Genomic DNA, 14,642 nt, shown 5'->3' on the forward strand with positions numbered 1-14,642 from the left:
CTTGGTTTTAGGTCTTTTTTTTTTGGCTAGTTGGTTTTTCTGACTCGATTTTTTTCTTTTTTTTTTTTTTTTACTCCAAATATGATAGAGCCCAAAACATTATTTAAAAATTTTCATTCATATAGCTAATTAATCAAATAAACAAAATCTAAAAACATGCACTAGCACAATTGCTAATGCAATTATGCAACCATCAAAGTAAAAGGTCAAACTCCAAAGTATATTAAAAAAAGTTATAGAACAATTGATTGCTAGCAACTTCGCTTAAAAAATTAGAATTACATATTTAAATGTACTGTTATACCAAATTATATATGTAAGTACGTAACTTCATATTTAAGGATAAATAATAATATGTTAATAACTTAATATTCATATACATATTTGAGAGTAAGTTTATATCAAGAAAGCATAAACAATAAGATTAGATTTTCATATTATATTAACTTTATAATATGTATAATATATATAGCATAAAAACTTTAAAAAATTATAATATATATAAATTATTTCGGTTCGGTTCGGTTGAGTTCAATTTGATTTTCCAATCTTGAGAGACAATATTGAACTAATTTTTTAATCAGTTTTGGTCTTTTGATCGGTTTTTTAATTTTTTCTTACACCCCTAATGTTCCCTTAGGTCTAAAGCTCAATTTTGGATTCAAACAATTTATAGAGGCGACAATCTATGGGTCAAAAGTCGATGATTTAATTTATTCGAGACATATGTCTGCTTATTATCAAGTCCATCTGATTTTTCGTAAATCTTTATGGTATTATTTTGATTTTTTTAAAACCCACTGGAAATATTACATTGTGAACTTTACTTCAAAAATAATTTGGAGATTTCAAAAAACTTACTTTATAAAGATTATATTAAAAACAAATAAATAGAACTAGTTTTAGAAGTAAAAGATGGTTGATTGATGGGAGGGAAAAAGACTCGTCCTTCCGCCGTATCAACATATCTTGCCACTTCAGATGTTCTTACAGATGGTGATCAACAACAACGAAGAGATAACACTCGATATCTTTCTTTCTTTTTTCCCCTTTATTTATATATATATAATCGTGATCTAAACAGTGTAAATCACATTCCCATAATCCAAAAAACCACAACCCTTTCCAGATAAGAATTTGTCTTTGTCTATTTTATTCACATCCAATCTCTGCATTGTATTATCTATTTATTCATTATATAATAATAAAATAATACTAAAATAATTATTTTTTTTAATTTATTTATTTTTATCATATTTTACCAATCTACCAATTATATGTTAATTGCTAATCATATTCTAATTAAATTATTGGTTAAAAAATCATATTTTCAATAATCATTTAATGTTAATAACCACAAACATCTAATTAAACTCATTTAAAATTCAATATAAATATTTTAATTACAAATCAAATTTCTATATTTCTCATCCAACTATATTACAAATCAAATTTCTATAAAGGGAATGTTGAGAGAAGAGAGGGCGCTCCAAAAGTAATAATAAAAAAAAAAAAAAAAAAAATTGGTTCATCTACAGTGCATATCAAATATGACTTTTGTTTTAGATATACTGTAGTAAAAACCAACTGTTCAAATACTTTGCATAATCCAGTAGCTTCCAACATGCATTTTTTTTTAACCTTTGGTTAATCCATTGAGATTGCTCATAGACGGGTTATGGACAGACCTACATGGCTATGCCCATATTTTCATAGTTATACTACATTTACAAAAGAATTATACAAAATAATATTACAAGCTGATGTGACTTCATTTGATTTATTAAATCTACTTTATAATAAAAGTAACTTTACAATTTGACGAATCACATTAAGTCACATCAATTTGTAAGATTGTTTTTATGTAATCACTTTGTAGCTAAAATACTTCCCTTTCATAAACTGTGCCCAAGTCACTTCTTTCAAATACAAGAAGGAAAAACTCAGAAAATACACCAGTTGGTGATCACTCATCACTCTCATGTGACATTTAACAATAATCTGGAAGTTCAGGAGTAATTCGACCGTATCAACAGACTGAATTAAGTTATTAACAGCAGCAAACCAAAACTTAGAGGGCGATTTGTTTTCCCTTTTTTTGGCCAGAAATATATACATGCTCACATATTCCTAGAAGTCTTACCTTCAATTGCTCTTCTTACTGATACTAGCCAATTTACAAGAAAGCCAAATCGTTTAATCATATATCAATGCAATATATATTGAAAACAGAAAGCTCTAACTTCAGTGAGAGGTTTGAAGGACACACTGAGGCAGTTCATTTATGTCCATGGGAGATCTGTGCACGTGCAATCCCTCCTGCATTGCCTTCTTCCATTGCAGATTCCGTTTCACCAATTTCTGCCAACTCAACAGCCAAAGGAGCAGTCTCTTTGGGAACCTCGTGGCTAGAACCATGAGTGGTATTAGAACCTTGAGCACTAGAGCCATTGGCAGCCTTTCTCAAACCTTTGGTCTTTTTGGCATGCTTAGCCCAACCAACTAGTCCTTCGTGTATATGTTCTTGAAATATTTCCTTTTTAAATGAACTTCCCATCTGTAAACCATAAAAACAGCAACCTTTTATCAGCCTAAAACCGTAAAACGCCAATATAAAGGTGCTAAAAAAGAAGAAAGAAGAAAGAAAGTGATTTTAGGTGATGATCCAACTCACCTGTGTGACAATAGCATAGAGTGGCAGGGTACTGTAGCTGCTGAAGAACTGAATGAATGCTCTGAGAAAATTTGGCATTTAACTAAATCATCAGATTTTTTGAGCCAATAGAAAAACATGGTTTCAAGAACAGGATACATATGTCATTGTTTCACGTACCCTATAACAAGTCTAGGTATAACATATCCGATTTCTCCCATTATGCAGGAGTCAAATCCATATTGAACCTGCAATAGATTGCATAAGATAAGATCCATCTGTAGTTCATACTTTAAATTTTATATGAAACCTGGTTAGTAGGCAACAAATTTCGAGTTATGATTTACCCATATCCAAAAGAAAAATGCCAGTTCAAAAGAATTCTGAAACATGATGATATGAATCAATAAGAGCACAAGCTTGGGCCTATGGAACCAGAAGTGATCATCTGAAGGTCGAACAACTAACTCCCCTGCAATTGCTATATGTTTCTCTGCAACCTCATGCGCCAACTGGCAAATCACATGCTCCAACTTGGTGCCAACAGCAAGTAGAAGCTGCAAAAATAAAATAAATACTCTCAATGTTAAGGTCCTCATCCTCCAAGGTTCTCTTCAGCATTTACAAGATGAAAATGCGATCTGATGATTTGAGCACTGAAACGTGTAATTTTCAATAACGTAAACAATACATACCAACAAAAACCAAGGTAAATAGCATAGAAAAAGAGTCTAAACATTGGCTGTAAAACTAAGGTTGAAAGGCATTCTCAACAGAACAATGTACTCCATTTAAACGGCGTGGAGCTTCTGATATATATGTTGATAAATATATTCATAATTCCACATGTATGTAATTGGTATTAATATGTGCATAAATACATACCTACTCATGTGTTTGTGTGTGTGTGTGTGTGTGTTTTTTAAGTGTGCTAGAAATTGATGAAATCGATTGAATTTAAAGGGTACAGGATTCCATATTGAAATTAGATTATCTTCAGAAAACTGTGCTATTCAAGTCATTTATACATCACAAAATCAACAAGCAATATTTCTAACAAATTCAGCTTTGTAAATAAAAACAGACAATAAATCTAATTGAATCAAACCTAGAACAATTTCTTTGTTGATGATATCTTCCTTTTCACATGTTCTATATACCCTGAATAGCCAGCTTCAATGAAAAATGAGCTTTTGCTTGTATGTCGGTGACAATTAGATGTCAGCTGGATGAAGGGTTTCTTTAACATCAATGGTAATTATTTGTTTCTTGTATTTTCTCCAATAGGCAATAGTTTAAATGATCTTAGTTTACTTGTAGCTTAATATAAAATTGGGGTGCTGTCCCCTGCTTAAAAAGAAAGTCTACTCATAGCACAATCTTCCATAGGTTCCTTTTGTGGGAGAATGAGCATGCCGGAAATAAATCTCTTAAAATTATCATGTACCACTGTGAGTTGTTTGAATTGCTTGGAGCGCCTGCAAGATTGTAGGGTCCTTACACTATAGTATGAGCTTGAATGAATGTGTCAATGCTCAATTGCAGCTACAAGAACTGTTTATGATGTGATCCCTGGTAAGCGTGTCAAACTTTTAAGGGACATATGAGGACTTTACAAACTGGTGATGTGGAAGGGCTCCTTTTTATCTTTACAAACTGGTGATGTGGAAGGGGTCCTTTTTATATTAGGATTCCACCATTTCCCTTGATAACATTCAGCTTTAAAGTATTGCAAGTTCCTTGTGATAGGGTAGAAAGTTCCACATGAAAAAGCAGTTACCGAGGGTCAATGACTCTTCCATTTCGTTCAAATCCAAATATAAAATCCTCTTAGTTACACACAAAAGCCACATCGTATGTCAGATAAAATATACGTATTTACCTCAAAAAAGGCATTCTGCCAATGTCCATTTTAGTGTAAGATCTAATGGCTAGTTTAATTTAATCATACGTCTTAAAATGAACAAACATTCAAATTTCATAAACAAAAAGGAAATTTAAAAGGAAAGCTAGGATGGAGAACTTACAATGAAGGGAACGAATGAGATCCAAAAATATGCATGCCAACCTGCAAGAAAAATCAGAACATGTGATTCTTTGTAGATGATGATCTTCATGTAGCAGAGCAATAGGGAGACAGGACCATGGCTTTATGGTCATGATAAACTTCTAAAATTCTGAACCCTGACATGGAAACATTACATTGTATATGGGGATAAGATAAAAAAAAAAAAAATGTGTATCAAATCGATGAGAACTGGAAACCTCTAACAATTAAATATCTACTCCACTTTCAATGCCAGTGTAGGACTATTGTCCAAATTTCAGTATGAAAGAAGAATTTGATTTGTCGTTTAACATAAAATTCAAGTTACAGCTAGAAAACTGTGTACTTGGGATGTCCTGATGGCCATACACTCCATGTATACCAAAAACTCATTGCACTCTTTTGACAACATAAATGCTGCACTCATCCATGAGAGAGAGGGAGAGAGATGGCTCACCAGAGATGTTCAGCAACAAAAAGATGACTACAAATAACCAAAGATACCAACTGCAATTAATGAAGTCAGAGATTAGTTAGATCTATTAACTAAGAGGAATTATATCAGAAGATAGATAGTCTCAAGGAGAGATGGTACGTGATAATATGATCCATGAAAAAGAAAGAAGCAAACCAAATACATGCTTTCAAGATTCCACATAAGTACTACCCCTCTTTCAGGCAAAAGAAGTTGAGACTAAAACTCAAAATTTCTATGCCAACACTTCCGTACTGGTTTAACCTTTTATAAGATAAACTCCACTCTACATAAGGAACAATAAAGCTAGATACAGAAAAGAAGCCAATGAACCTATCCATTTTGCATGTCTTTCCTAGTGTACTAACCTTATTCCAACGACTTTCTTAAATTCGGCTTCCAGGACACGTATCATGTACCCGTAGAAATTGAACTTTGGGTTTCCCTTGCTATGAGTCTGCAGGAAATAACAGTATTAAGACTTAGGAAGAGTCTTTTTGAAATAAAAAAGTACTGGGGTGTCATACCAAAGAGCAAAAGAAGAAAAAAGAGGAGAAGAAGAAATTGAAGGATAGTTAAAGAAGCTTTATTTAACATACCATAATGAAGCCCAGTCGGAGTGCCTCATAATCTGCTTTGGTCACTGATGCATAAAATTGCTTGAAAAAGGAGAGCTGAAAACAATGAAGATATTAAAAAATGAATTAGTTGTTGCAATAGCAATACTGAATTTTATTTACTGCCTAAAATTTTGATTTCAGACAGAAGTCAGGCATGCAAACTGAAGTATTTGCCTTTCCTAGCTCAACTATTGAATATCATAGCCGAGGTTTTCTTTTTCTTAAGTCATTACTGTCATGTAAACAGCACAAGAAAGATTATCTGCAAAGTTCAGGTCGATATCGTATGAGTTGAAACTTGCCTTTCCCTATGAATTTGGGGTAGTTAATAATAAATATTTAAAGTGGAACTAGGGTGTAGGAAAAGGAAATAAAAAAACAAGTTAGAAAATTTTCTTTTGACACAAAAAATTAATTTTCTTTTCCTAGTATGGATAAAACAAGAAACGGGATGCAGACGTTATGAATCTTAGATAAGTCAACGGATCTTGTTATAATTTAACAGTTGTGATTACAGGTGGTACTAGTCTTCAACATATCAAACAGAAGATTGGATTGAGTTGATATCAACTCATCTCATCTCATCTAATCATTACAACTTTTTCAAAAAAATATAATAAACAATTCAATTTTTTCAAATCTCAAAACAAAAATAATATTCTAACAATATTTTATTTAATTTTCAACTTTCATCTCATCTCACCTCAACTTACTATCCAAACCACCCCTAAAGGATTCTGTAACTTACCAACCACCCTACCAAAGCTGAATTCATGCTAAATCGACCCCGGATGAATTCATGATCTTGGACCTTCGTGAATTTTGTTATAACTGCAGACACAGCATTTGCATCAGAAAAATTGCAAATAAAAGCAACTAGCTGTTGGCTAGTAAAGAACATGCAACAAGCTTAAGGGTGAACTAGTAAGTTTTAAGTCACAGAGAAAATTCTCAGACTAACAAATCTTTTTACTTATCCGCCAATCATTTGATATGATTTAAAAGGATGATAAACAGTAATTTGCGGATTCAATTTATGTCATGAATAAGTAACATAACACGGGAAGGCATGTAGGCATTAGCTCTTAACGAGCATTACCTCTTTCTGTATCATAATTCTTTTTGACTATGCATTCCTCCCAATATCTCCATTGACGTATCTACGCCATTGAAAACACATTAACAGAGTGTTCAAAGGTTGAAAAATAGAAACTCTTGGCTATGAAGCAAAATTGGAGATAAAGAATTCAGAACAGTGACAAAATACCTTTGCACCTCCGAGAAGAATGGTTAGAGCACAGAAAGCCACGTGCACAACGGCTAACACAAAGATAAATATGTGAAGATGGTGAAGCGCGGTAGTTGATAAAAGCGGAACGTTTCCCTGGAAAATATTGTAAAGAAAAGCAGAAAATCTTTCAGTTCATAAATGCCGGTTTTAACAGAGAGTTTTTCTACAAATCAGCAACCGATCTCATCACACACATGACGTGAATTTTTTTTTTTTTTTACAGGGCGTAAGAATGTTTTTTTTACAGGACGTGAATTTCCTAGAACGATAAATAATAGTTGATGACAAGAAATTTTCTTTAACAAATGAGACTTCAAAGGTCGAAACTCGGAAAAAAAAAACCCAATAACGTGTACAGAATTGCGAAAATGTACTCAACCAACTTGTTTAAAAAAGGCAAAAGAGAAATTAAATTAATAATACAACTACTAGATAGCGTACAAGAAGGTATGGCTTCTGTGCATAGACAACTAAGTGGATGACAACAAAAGACCGTCACTTTCAAAGAAGAAAAATAATTTAAAACCGTCATTATTATTTTTTTGACATGTCGCAATTTATCATTAATTATAACTTTTGGTTATACGTATTTTTGGACGGGAATTTAAAAAAAAAATTAGTTTGGCAACTCAACTATTTTCAGGTATTTTTAAATATTTTATTTCTACACATTATTTAAATATATAATACTTTTTAATTTTAATTTTTTATTTTTTTTCATCTAATCATTATAATTTTCTTAAGATTTCAAATAAAATACAAAAAATAATACTACTTTTTTCAAATTTTAAAACAAAAATTATATTAAAAAATTATTTTTATAATATTTTTATTCAAAATTTTCTCTCATTTTTTAAAACTCAATAAAATATCTTAAGTTAAATTATTTCATTACTATTTATAAATATACTAAGATATTCTAATTATCTAAAAGGTCTAAATCACAAAATAATCTTATAAAAATAAATTTATAAATTAATATTAGTTAATATGATACGACAGATTGTAAAATAACTTTTATTATTAAACAAATCTAACATATCACGTACAGTTATCTAATTTACGAATTTATTTTTGTTATATAATCTTTAACAAAACATAATTTTTGGAATTAAAAAAGCACAATTAAAAAAGTTAAAGTTAAATTATTTTTTTTTTCGTAATAACTAATAAATGAAAATTTTCAGATGATTTGGTGAACCTAAAGTGTCTTTCTCACGCAAGTAGGCAACCGACCCCATTTCACCGGCATTGGAGTCTGGACCCTACTGGGTCTACTTGGATGGGAAATTGGGAATTGGTCAATCCACAAATTAGAGCCAAACAGCATGGAAAAGAAAGCATTGATTACGCCCACAAATGTTGAAAAAGGGGAAAGGCAGAGAGTAGAGGCACCGTTGAACAGGTGGAAGCAGAGGCCTCGGCAAGGAGACGACGGGCAGTCCCCGGAATAAAGGAATCCAAGAGGGTTTGGAAATGGGCAGTGGTAGATGAACTTTCTTCCTCTTTCTCACAGGGCAACCACTTGCTGGCCAATTTCTCCGATATGCAAATTCTGGCAATCCGATTTTGGAGCACTGTCAGCAACAGTGATATGAACCCCAAAAGCATTAACTCTGCATTCATTCCCAAAATCACCTTAATATATATGCTAAAATCCCCAAGAATTCATTGAAAAATGCTCATAAATATGCATATTTTGTGCAGAGAGGAAGACAAGGAAGGAATAGGTGGAGAGTGGTGACCTTCTTTTATCTTCTGCAAGGCCTCAAAGAGAGGTTTTTGGTTCTTTTTCTTGAGATACTGAAAGATCATAAATTTGAACAACAATGGTCAGTTTCCAATTTCCATAGATATACAAACGGAGGAGTGAAGGAGATTTAAGCAACATGCCTTGCCAAGGAAGTGGATGATTCGTTCGACAGCAAGAGAGATGACAACGATAACACTGCAGACAACAGCCACAACCCAAGTAGGCGTATACTCCAGAGTTGTTCCACCTTCTGCCATCGTTCCCTGTCTCTACTTAGAAACCAAAACCAGAATGAAAATATGCAGTCCTCTGTCTCAAACTCTTTTCTCAAATAACCCCATAAACAGAAAAAAGCGGAGGAGTCAAAGAGTGCTGAGATTTGAGATGGAACAGAGGAAGAAGAGAACGAGATGCTGTTAAGCTGATGAGTGATGAATTTGTGCCTCCCAGTTTACATAATTTAAAAAGTAAAGACAACAGTGGGTTGACGCAACATTAACAGAGACAGACACAATTATATGAATTAATCTTATAATATATTGACCGGGATCGTGGGTGTACACCAAAAACGTTTATTTAAAGAATAGTGATAAATATATAATATTTTTTACAACATATTATAAAATAAAAATATTTTTATAAAATAATGTTAATCTTATAAGATATTTTATACCTCTTTCTAAAATATTATTATATAAAATATTATAAAAAATATTGTGTGTATTTATCATTTTTCTTATTTAAATCAAATCGAAAACGCGTATCCGGCCAACTTTCGGCTCTTCCCTCCCTCTATCTGTTCGGCCAACGTCGGAGTTGTTATAATGTTTTATTCTAATTTACTCGTCGTTTGATGCGTGGATCTACTGGCTCTTGTCCATCCCATTAAATCTAATATCACGTAACCATTCGGGCTCATTTATTTATAAAATTTTTTTTATTTTATTTCATCTCATTAAATTATTATAATTTTTTTAAATTTTAATATAAAACAAAATAAATAATTTAATTTTTTTAAATTTTAAAATAAAAATAATATTAAAAAATATATTCTAATAATTTTTTATTTAATTTTTTAATTTTAATTTTAATTTTATTTTATCTTATTTTATCTATAAAAATAAATGAAATCTTAATTTATCTATAAACTTGCTTACTAAAAAAAAAAAAAAAAAATTGGAAAGCGCGTATCCTATAAAAAAACAAACGAAAGAAAATTGGGAACGCGGAGGAATTCTTGTTAATTATTGTCAGATCTAGAGTTCTATTATGCTCGTGACTCGTGAGAAGTGATAGTTTTGGTCGTTTTCGGGATGAGTTCACATGGAAAGAAAAAAAAGGGCAATACAGAACGAATTCACATGGAAAAATGTTTGATTTATTAATGATCATCTTCTTGAATGCAGTATTGGACTGGATCAGGACAAACCAATGATCAGTTTTTAAAAAATAAAAATAAAAAATAAACAGCATTGTTGCAATGACAGGCACAAGAGTCGATCTGTTAGATCACTGGAATTGGCTTTTTTTTTTAATGTATTTTCAAAATTTAAAGAAATATAGATAAAATTATCTATGTTAACTTTTTTTAAAAATGTAAAAAATTGAATTATAAGTTACACTAATTTTAAATATATCTTTAAATTTAAAGATGTATTGTTTATCTTTAAAAGTAATATTTTATTGTAAAAATTATCTCAATTCCTTTACTTTTAAAGTTTCATTTCTCACAATTTTTACTTTTCTCGAATGTCTTTTTTATTTTTATTTTTGTGTACAGTTTTAAAATATGTGAAGGAAAAAATATTATTATTAATTAATATATAGTTAATATAATTGTAAAATATAAAAAATATTATTATTAAAAAAATAATATAATATTATTATTTTGACTAATTTAATATAAAATTATAGTTAAAGATATTTTTAATTTATAAAAAATATATACTTTTCAACAAATTTTAAAAATAACTTTAATAAACCAATGCTAACGTAAGGGCAAACCGGTGCATGAAATGACAAAGATTCTTCTGAATTCAAGGCGTAGACGTGCAACGCTCTAAAGCCACATGACCACGTAGATCTTAATTTCGCACCAGGATTAATGTTATGACAGCGTGTGTAATCTGAAAGATCTCCATTGTATAAGTCAAAGGGCATACTAGGAAAGATCAGGAGACATCGTGGCTCCTACTGTTGAATGACAACATCTTGCAGTTTTTTTTTTTTTTTTGGTAAATCATCAGACTACTTGCATCACATCATTTATCCGTTCTGACACTATTCTTAAATCGGACATTGTCACATTGAAACTCATCCCTAAATTTGGAAACTGTATCTCCCCCCGATAGAATTCCCCATCTCCAATACCCTTTTCAATGTGACGGAGATATATGCCTCAGATTGTCTATCGGAGTACTAAGATAGAATACGAGAGATGAAGAGATATAAGATGGTCCCAGACTCCTAGTATATTTAAGGAGTGCTTTGGCATTAGATTGATTATTTTATTCTTTAAATTTTGACTAATATATAATTTTTTCACTTTAAACTAATCATTCAAAACTTAAAATTTACATTGAATTAGTCATCACACTCTTTATAATAATAAAATATTATTTTTTTTATTTTTATATTTTTATAATTAATTAATTATATTTTCATAACCTCCTATAATCTCTAATAATTATATTTATTTTCATTTTCACAATCCAATAAACAAAATTTAATCACACGATATCAAGAAAAAGAGCCGCGTGAGAGAGAAGGAGCCGAAATATAATAAACAATAGGTTTAGACTTGCTACAGGACTTTTCATCTTTAAAAAGAAAAATGAAATCATTGTAGCTCATATTTAAGATGAAAAATCTTTAGCTAATTCAATGTGGGCCAGTTATTGTTAAAATTAGTCAAATATAAAGATAAAAAGGTATTTGACCAATCCAATGCAAATGCTCTTATAACATAACAATAATAGTCCATTCTATTCTCTCGTTTCGGAAATGAGATAAGATAAGAACTTTGTAAATAATAGTAAAATTATTCGAGTTAACATGTTTTATTGAATTTTAAAAAAATAATAATAAAATTTTGAATAAAAATATTATAAAGTTAAAATATTAATTTTTGATAATACTTTTGTTTTGAGATTTGAATTGAATTATTTTTGTGTTTTGTTTAAAAGTTTTTGAAAGTCGGGTAGGTTTGGATAGTGAGATGAGAATTTTTAGTTTTATATGAAAATTTAAAATATTATTATTGTTTTGGGATTTGAAAATTTTGAATTGAGATTTGAAAATTTTGAATTATTTATTTATTTTGTGTAAAATTTTAAAAAAATTGTAATAATGAGATGAGAAATCTTGATCTTGCACTTTTTAATACCTTCCCAAAGGGGAAATTGCAAAAATAAAGCCAATAATTTCATCTCATAATCTAGTTAATAACTCATTTGGAGAGTGAGATGATATGATAATTTTGTGAATAATAATAAAATAGTTTGAATAATAGTAAAATAGTTTGAGTTGAGTATTTTTTGAGTTTTGGGAAATAAGGAGAAAAAATTGAATAAAAAATATTATAGAATTAAAATATTGTTAAAATATAGTTTTATAATATTATTTTTGTTTGGGGATTTAAAAAGGTTAAATTATTTTTTATTTTTTGTTTGAAAATTTGAGAAAGTTGTAATGATTATTTTGAATTGTATTTGAATTATATTTATGAATGAGATGGGATGAGAATTTTAAGTTGAGATCTATTTTTAAACAAGCCAAGCCTTTTGGCTGATTAGATACCAAAAAAGGGTATCCGTCAAGGCAGTTGATCTAAGATTATGGGGGGCGGACGATGGTAGATCTCATAACCTTCAACATCCAATGGTCGGAGAACAAATTTAAGAAGATAAAAAAAAAAGAAAAAAATCAAGCCAATATAAAAGTATATCGGATAAAGTGCTTGCATTGCATGACTTAATTTAGAAGATAAAATTTAAAATTTGAATAAAACAAATTGAATATTATCATCTAAAGATGTGGATTATATGTTCTACACACAAACTTGATAATAGAATTAGGGCCTGTTTGGAGTTGCATTATGAGTATTAAAAAGTGCTTAAATAGTTTAAAAATAATAATTGTTTATACATTAGAAAATACTTTTTAATTTATTTCTAAATAAATATAACATGTTTGAAAATGCTTTAAATATATAGTTATTAAACAGGTAATGATTAGATGAAAAAGTTAAAAATTAAAAATCATTTCTGTTTAAGTGATATTTGAAAAGAAGATAAAATGAGTTTCCAAATGACTCAAACGATGCCCACCCATTAAGACACTGTTTGGATGCTAGAAGTATATCAAATAATCCGGGTTTATCTATGAATAATAGCGATTTAAGATGTTTGAGTGAGTTTTGTTAATCCTATTGAGATGCATTTGAATGTAAAAATTAGATTGGTATATATTTAATTTTTTATAAAAAATTAAAAAAATAGTGAATCTCATCAATAATTAATTTGTTTTTATAGTAATAGAATAATAATAAAAATTCCATCAATGAGTAGTACTGAGTTCAAATGAAAAAAGTGAGATTATTTTAGATAAAATAACTTGTGTATGTTTGCAGAGTTTATCCATCTGTACGAAACTATCTCAAATAATCTAAGATGATCTTAACACCTAATCAGGCCCTAAATCTAAAATATCAAGGGTAGTGGTGGGTTAGAGGAGCCAGCCCAATGCTCAAAATCCTAATTAAGACCCCCTATAAGTTGGGTGGATCAAGGAGCCCAACTGTGGAAGTCACCCCTGATCTGACTCTGAGGGGTCAAAAGGAACAAGGTAGCGTCCTTTTTGTTCAAAATAAACAAACGAAATATGGTGCTATTTTACCGTTGTTTTATGAATCTTGGTTCAAGTAGTATTTATGTAAGTTAGTATGGAGGAGATATCAGATAGGTCAATTTTTAAATAGTTTAAAAGTGACTGCAAAAACTTGATAGCTTGGGGAAATTACAAAATTGGTAATTAGTTTGAAGGAGGTTTGTGCATTTTTTTTCTCTAATTATTTTATAAGCAAATTATATGTCAAGGTACAAAGGGAAGAGATAAAGGATCCCCACAGGCTACAGCTACCTCGTTGAGTTCTCGTTTGGAAATTTAAAATATCTATCAATGACGTAGAAATAGTTTGAGTTAAGATATTTTATTAGATTTTAAAAAATAAGAGAAAAAATTAAATAAAAATATTATAAAATTAAAATATTATTTGAATATTATTTTTAATATTAATATTATTTTTAAATTTAAAAAAGTAGGATTATTATTTGTGTTTTGTTTAAAATTTTAAAAAAATTATAATGATTAGATAATAATCAGATAAAAAATTTAAAAATTTAAATTTTAAAAGTAAATATTTAAGAATACCCTCCCAAACTAGCTCAGTCCTCCCATGCAAGAAGCAAAGGGGAAAATGAAAAAATAAAGTCAATAATTTCGTCTTAGAATCTAATTCAGAGCTCCTTTAGAGAGTGAGATGAGATGATAATTTTGTGAATAATAGTAAGATAATTTGAATAATAGTGAAATAGTTTGAATTGAGTATTTTTTGAGTTTTAGAAAACGAGAGAGAAAAAATTAAATAAAAAATATTATAAAGTTAAAATATTGTTAGAATATATATATAGTTTTATAATATTATTTTTATTTAGAGATTTGAAAAAATTGAATTATTTTTTATTTTTTGTTTAAAAATTTGAGAATGTTATAATGATTATTTTGAAAAATATTGTAATGATTA

General features: G+C 29.7%; 1 protein-coding gene across 1 annotated transcript; it reads right to left on the reverse strand.

Moving 5' to 3' along the window:
• Positions 1-1,963: 1,963 nt before the first annotated feature.
• On the reverse strand, positions 1,964-9,415 carry LOC121246665 (MLO-like protein 1). Its single transcript, XM_041144894.1, has 14 exons — positions 8,980-9,415; positions 8,832-8,889; positions 8,482-8,702; positions 7,063-7,179; positions 6,895-6,955; positions 6,544-6,626; positions 5,775-5,849; positions 5,544-5,632; positions 5,158-5,207; positions 4,681-4,721; positions 3,001-3,210; positions 2,834-2,901; positions 2,675-2,735; positions 1,964-2,557 (listed from the first exon to the last, which is right to left on the reverse strand). Exons 1-14 carry the CDS (start codon positions 9,094-9,096, stop codon positions 2,279-2,281), a joined length of 1,530 nt encoding a protein of 509 aa, XP_041000828.1. The 5' UTR covers positions 9,097-9,415; the 3' UTR covers positions 1,964-2,278.
• Positions 9,416-14,642: the final 5,227 nt, after the last annotated feature.

Source organism: Juglans microcarpa x Juglans regia, chromosome 1S (genome assembly GCF_004785595.1).
Source record: "Juglans microcarpa x Juglans regia isolate MS1-56 chromosome 1S, Jm3101_v1.0, whole genome shotgun sequence".
NCBI lineage: Eukaryota > Viridiplantae > Streptophyta > Magnoliopsida > Fagales > Juglandaceae > Juglans > Juglans microcarpa x Juglans regia.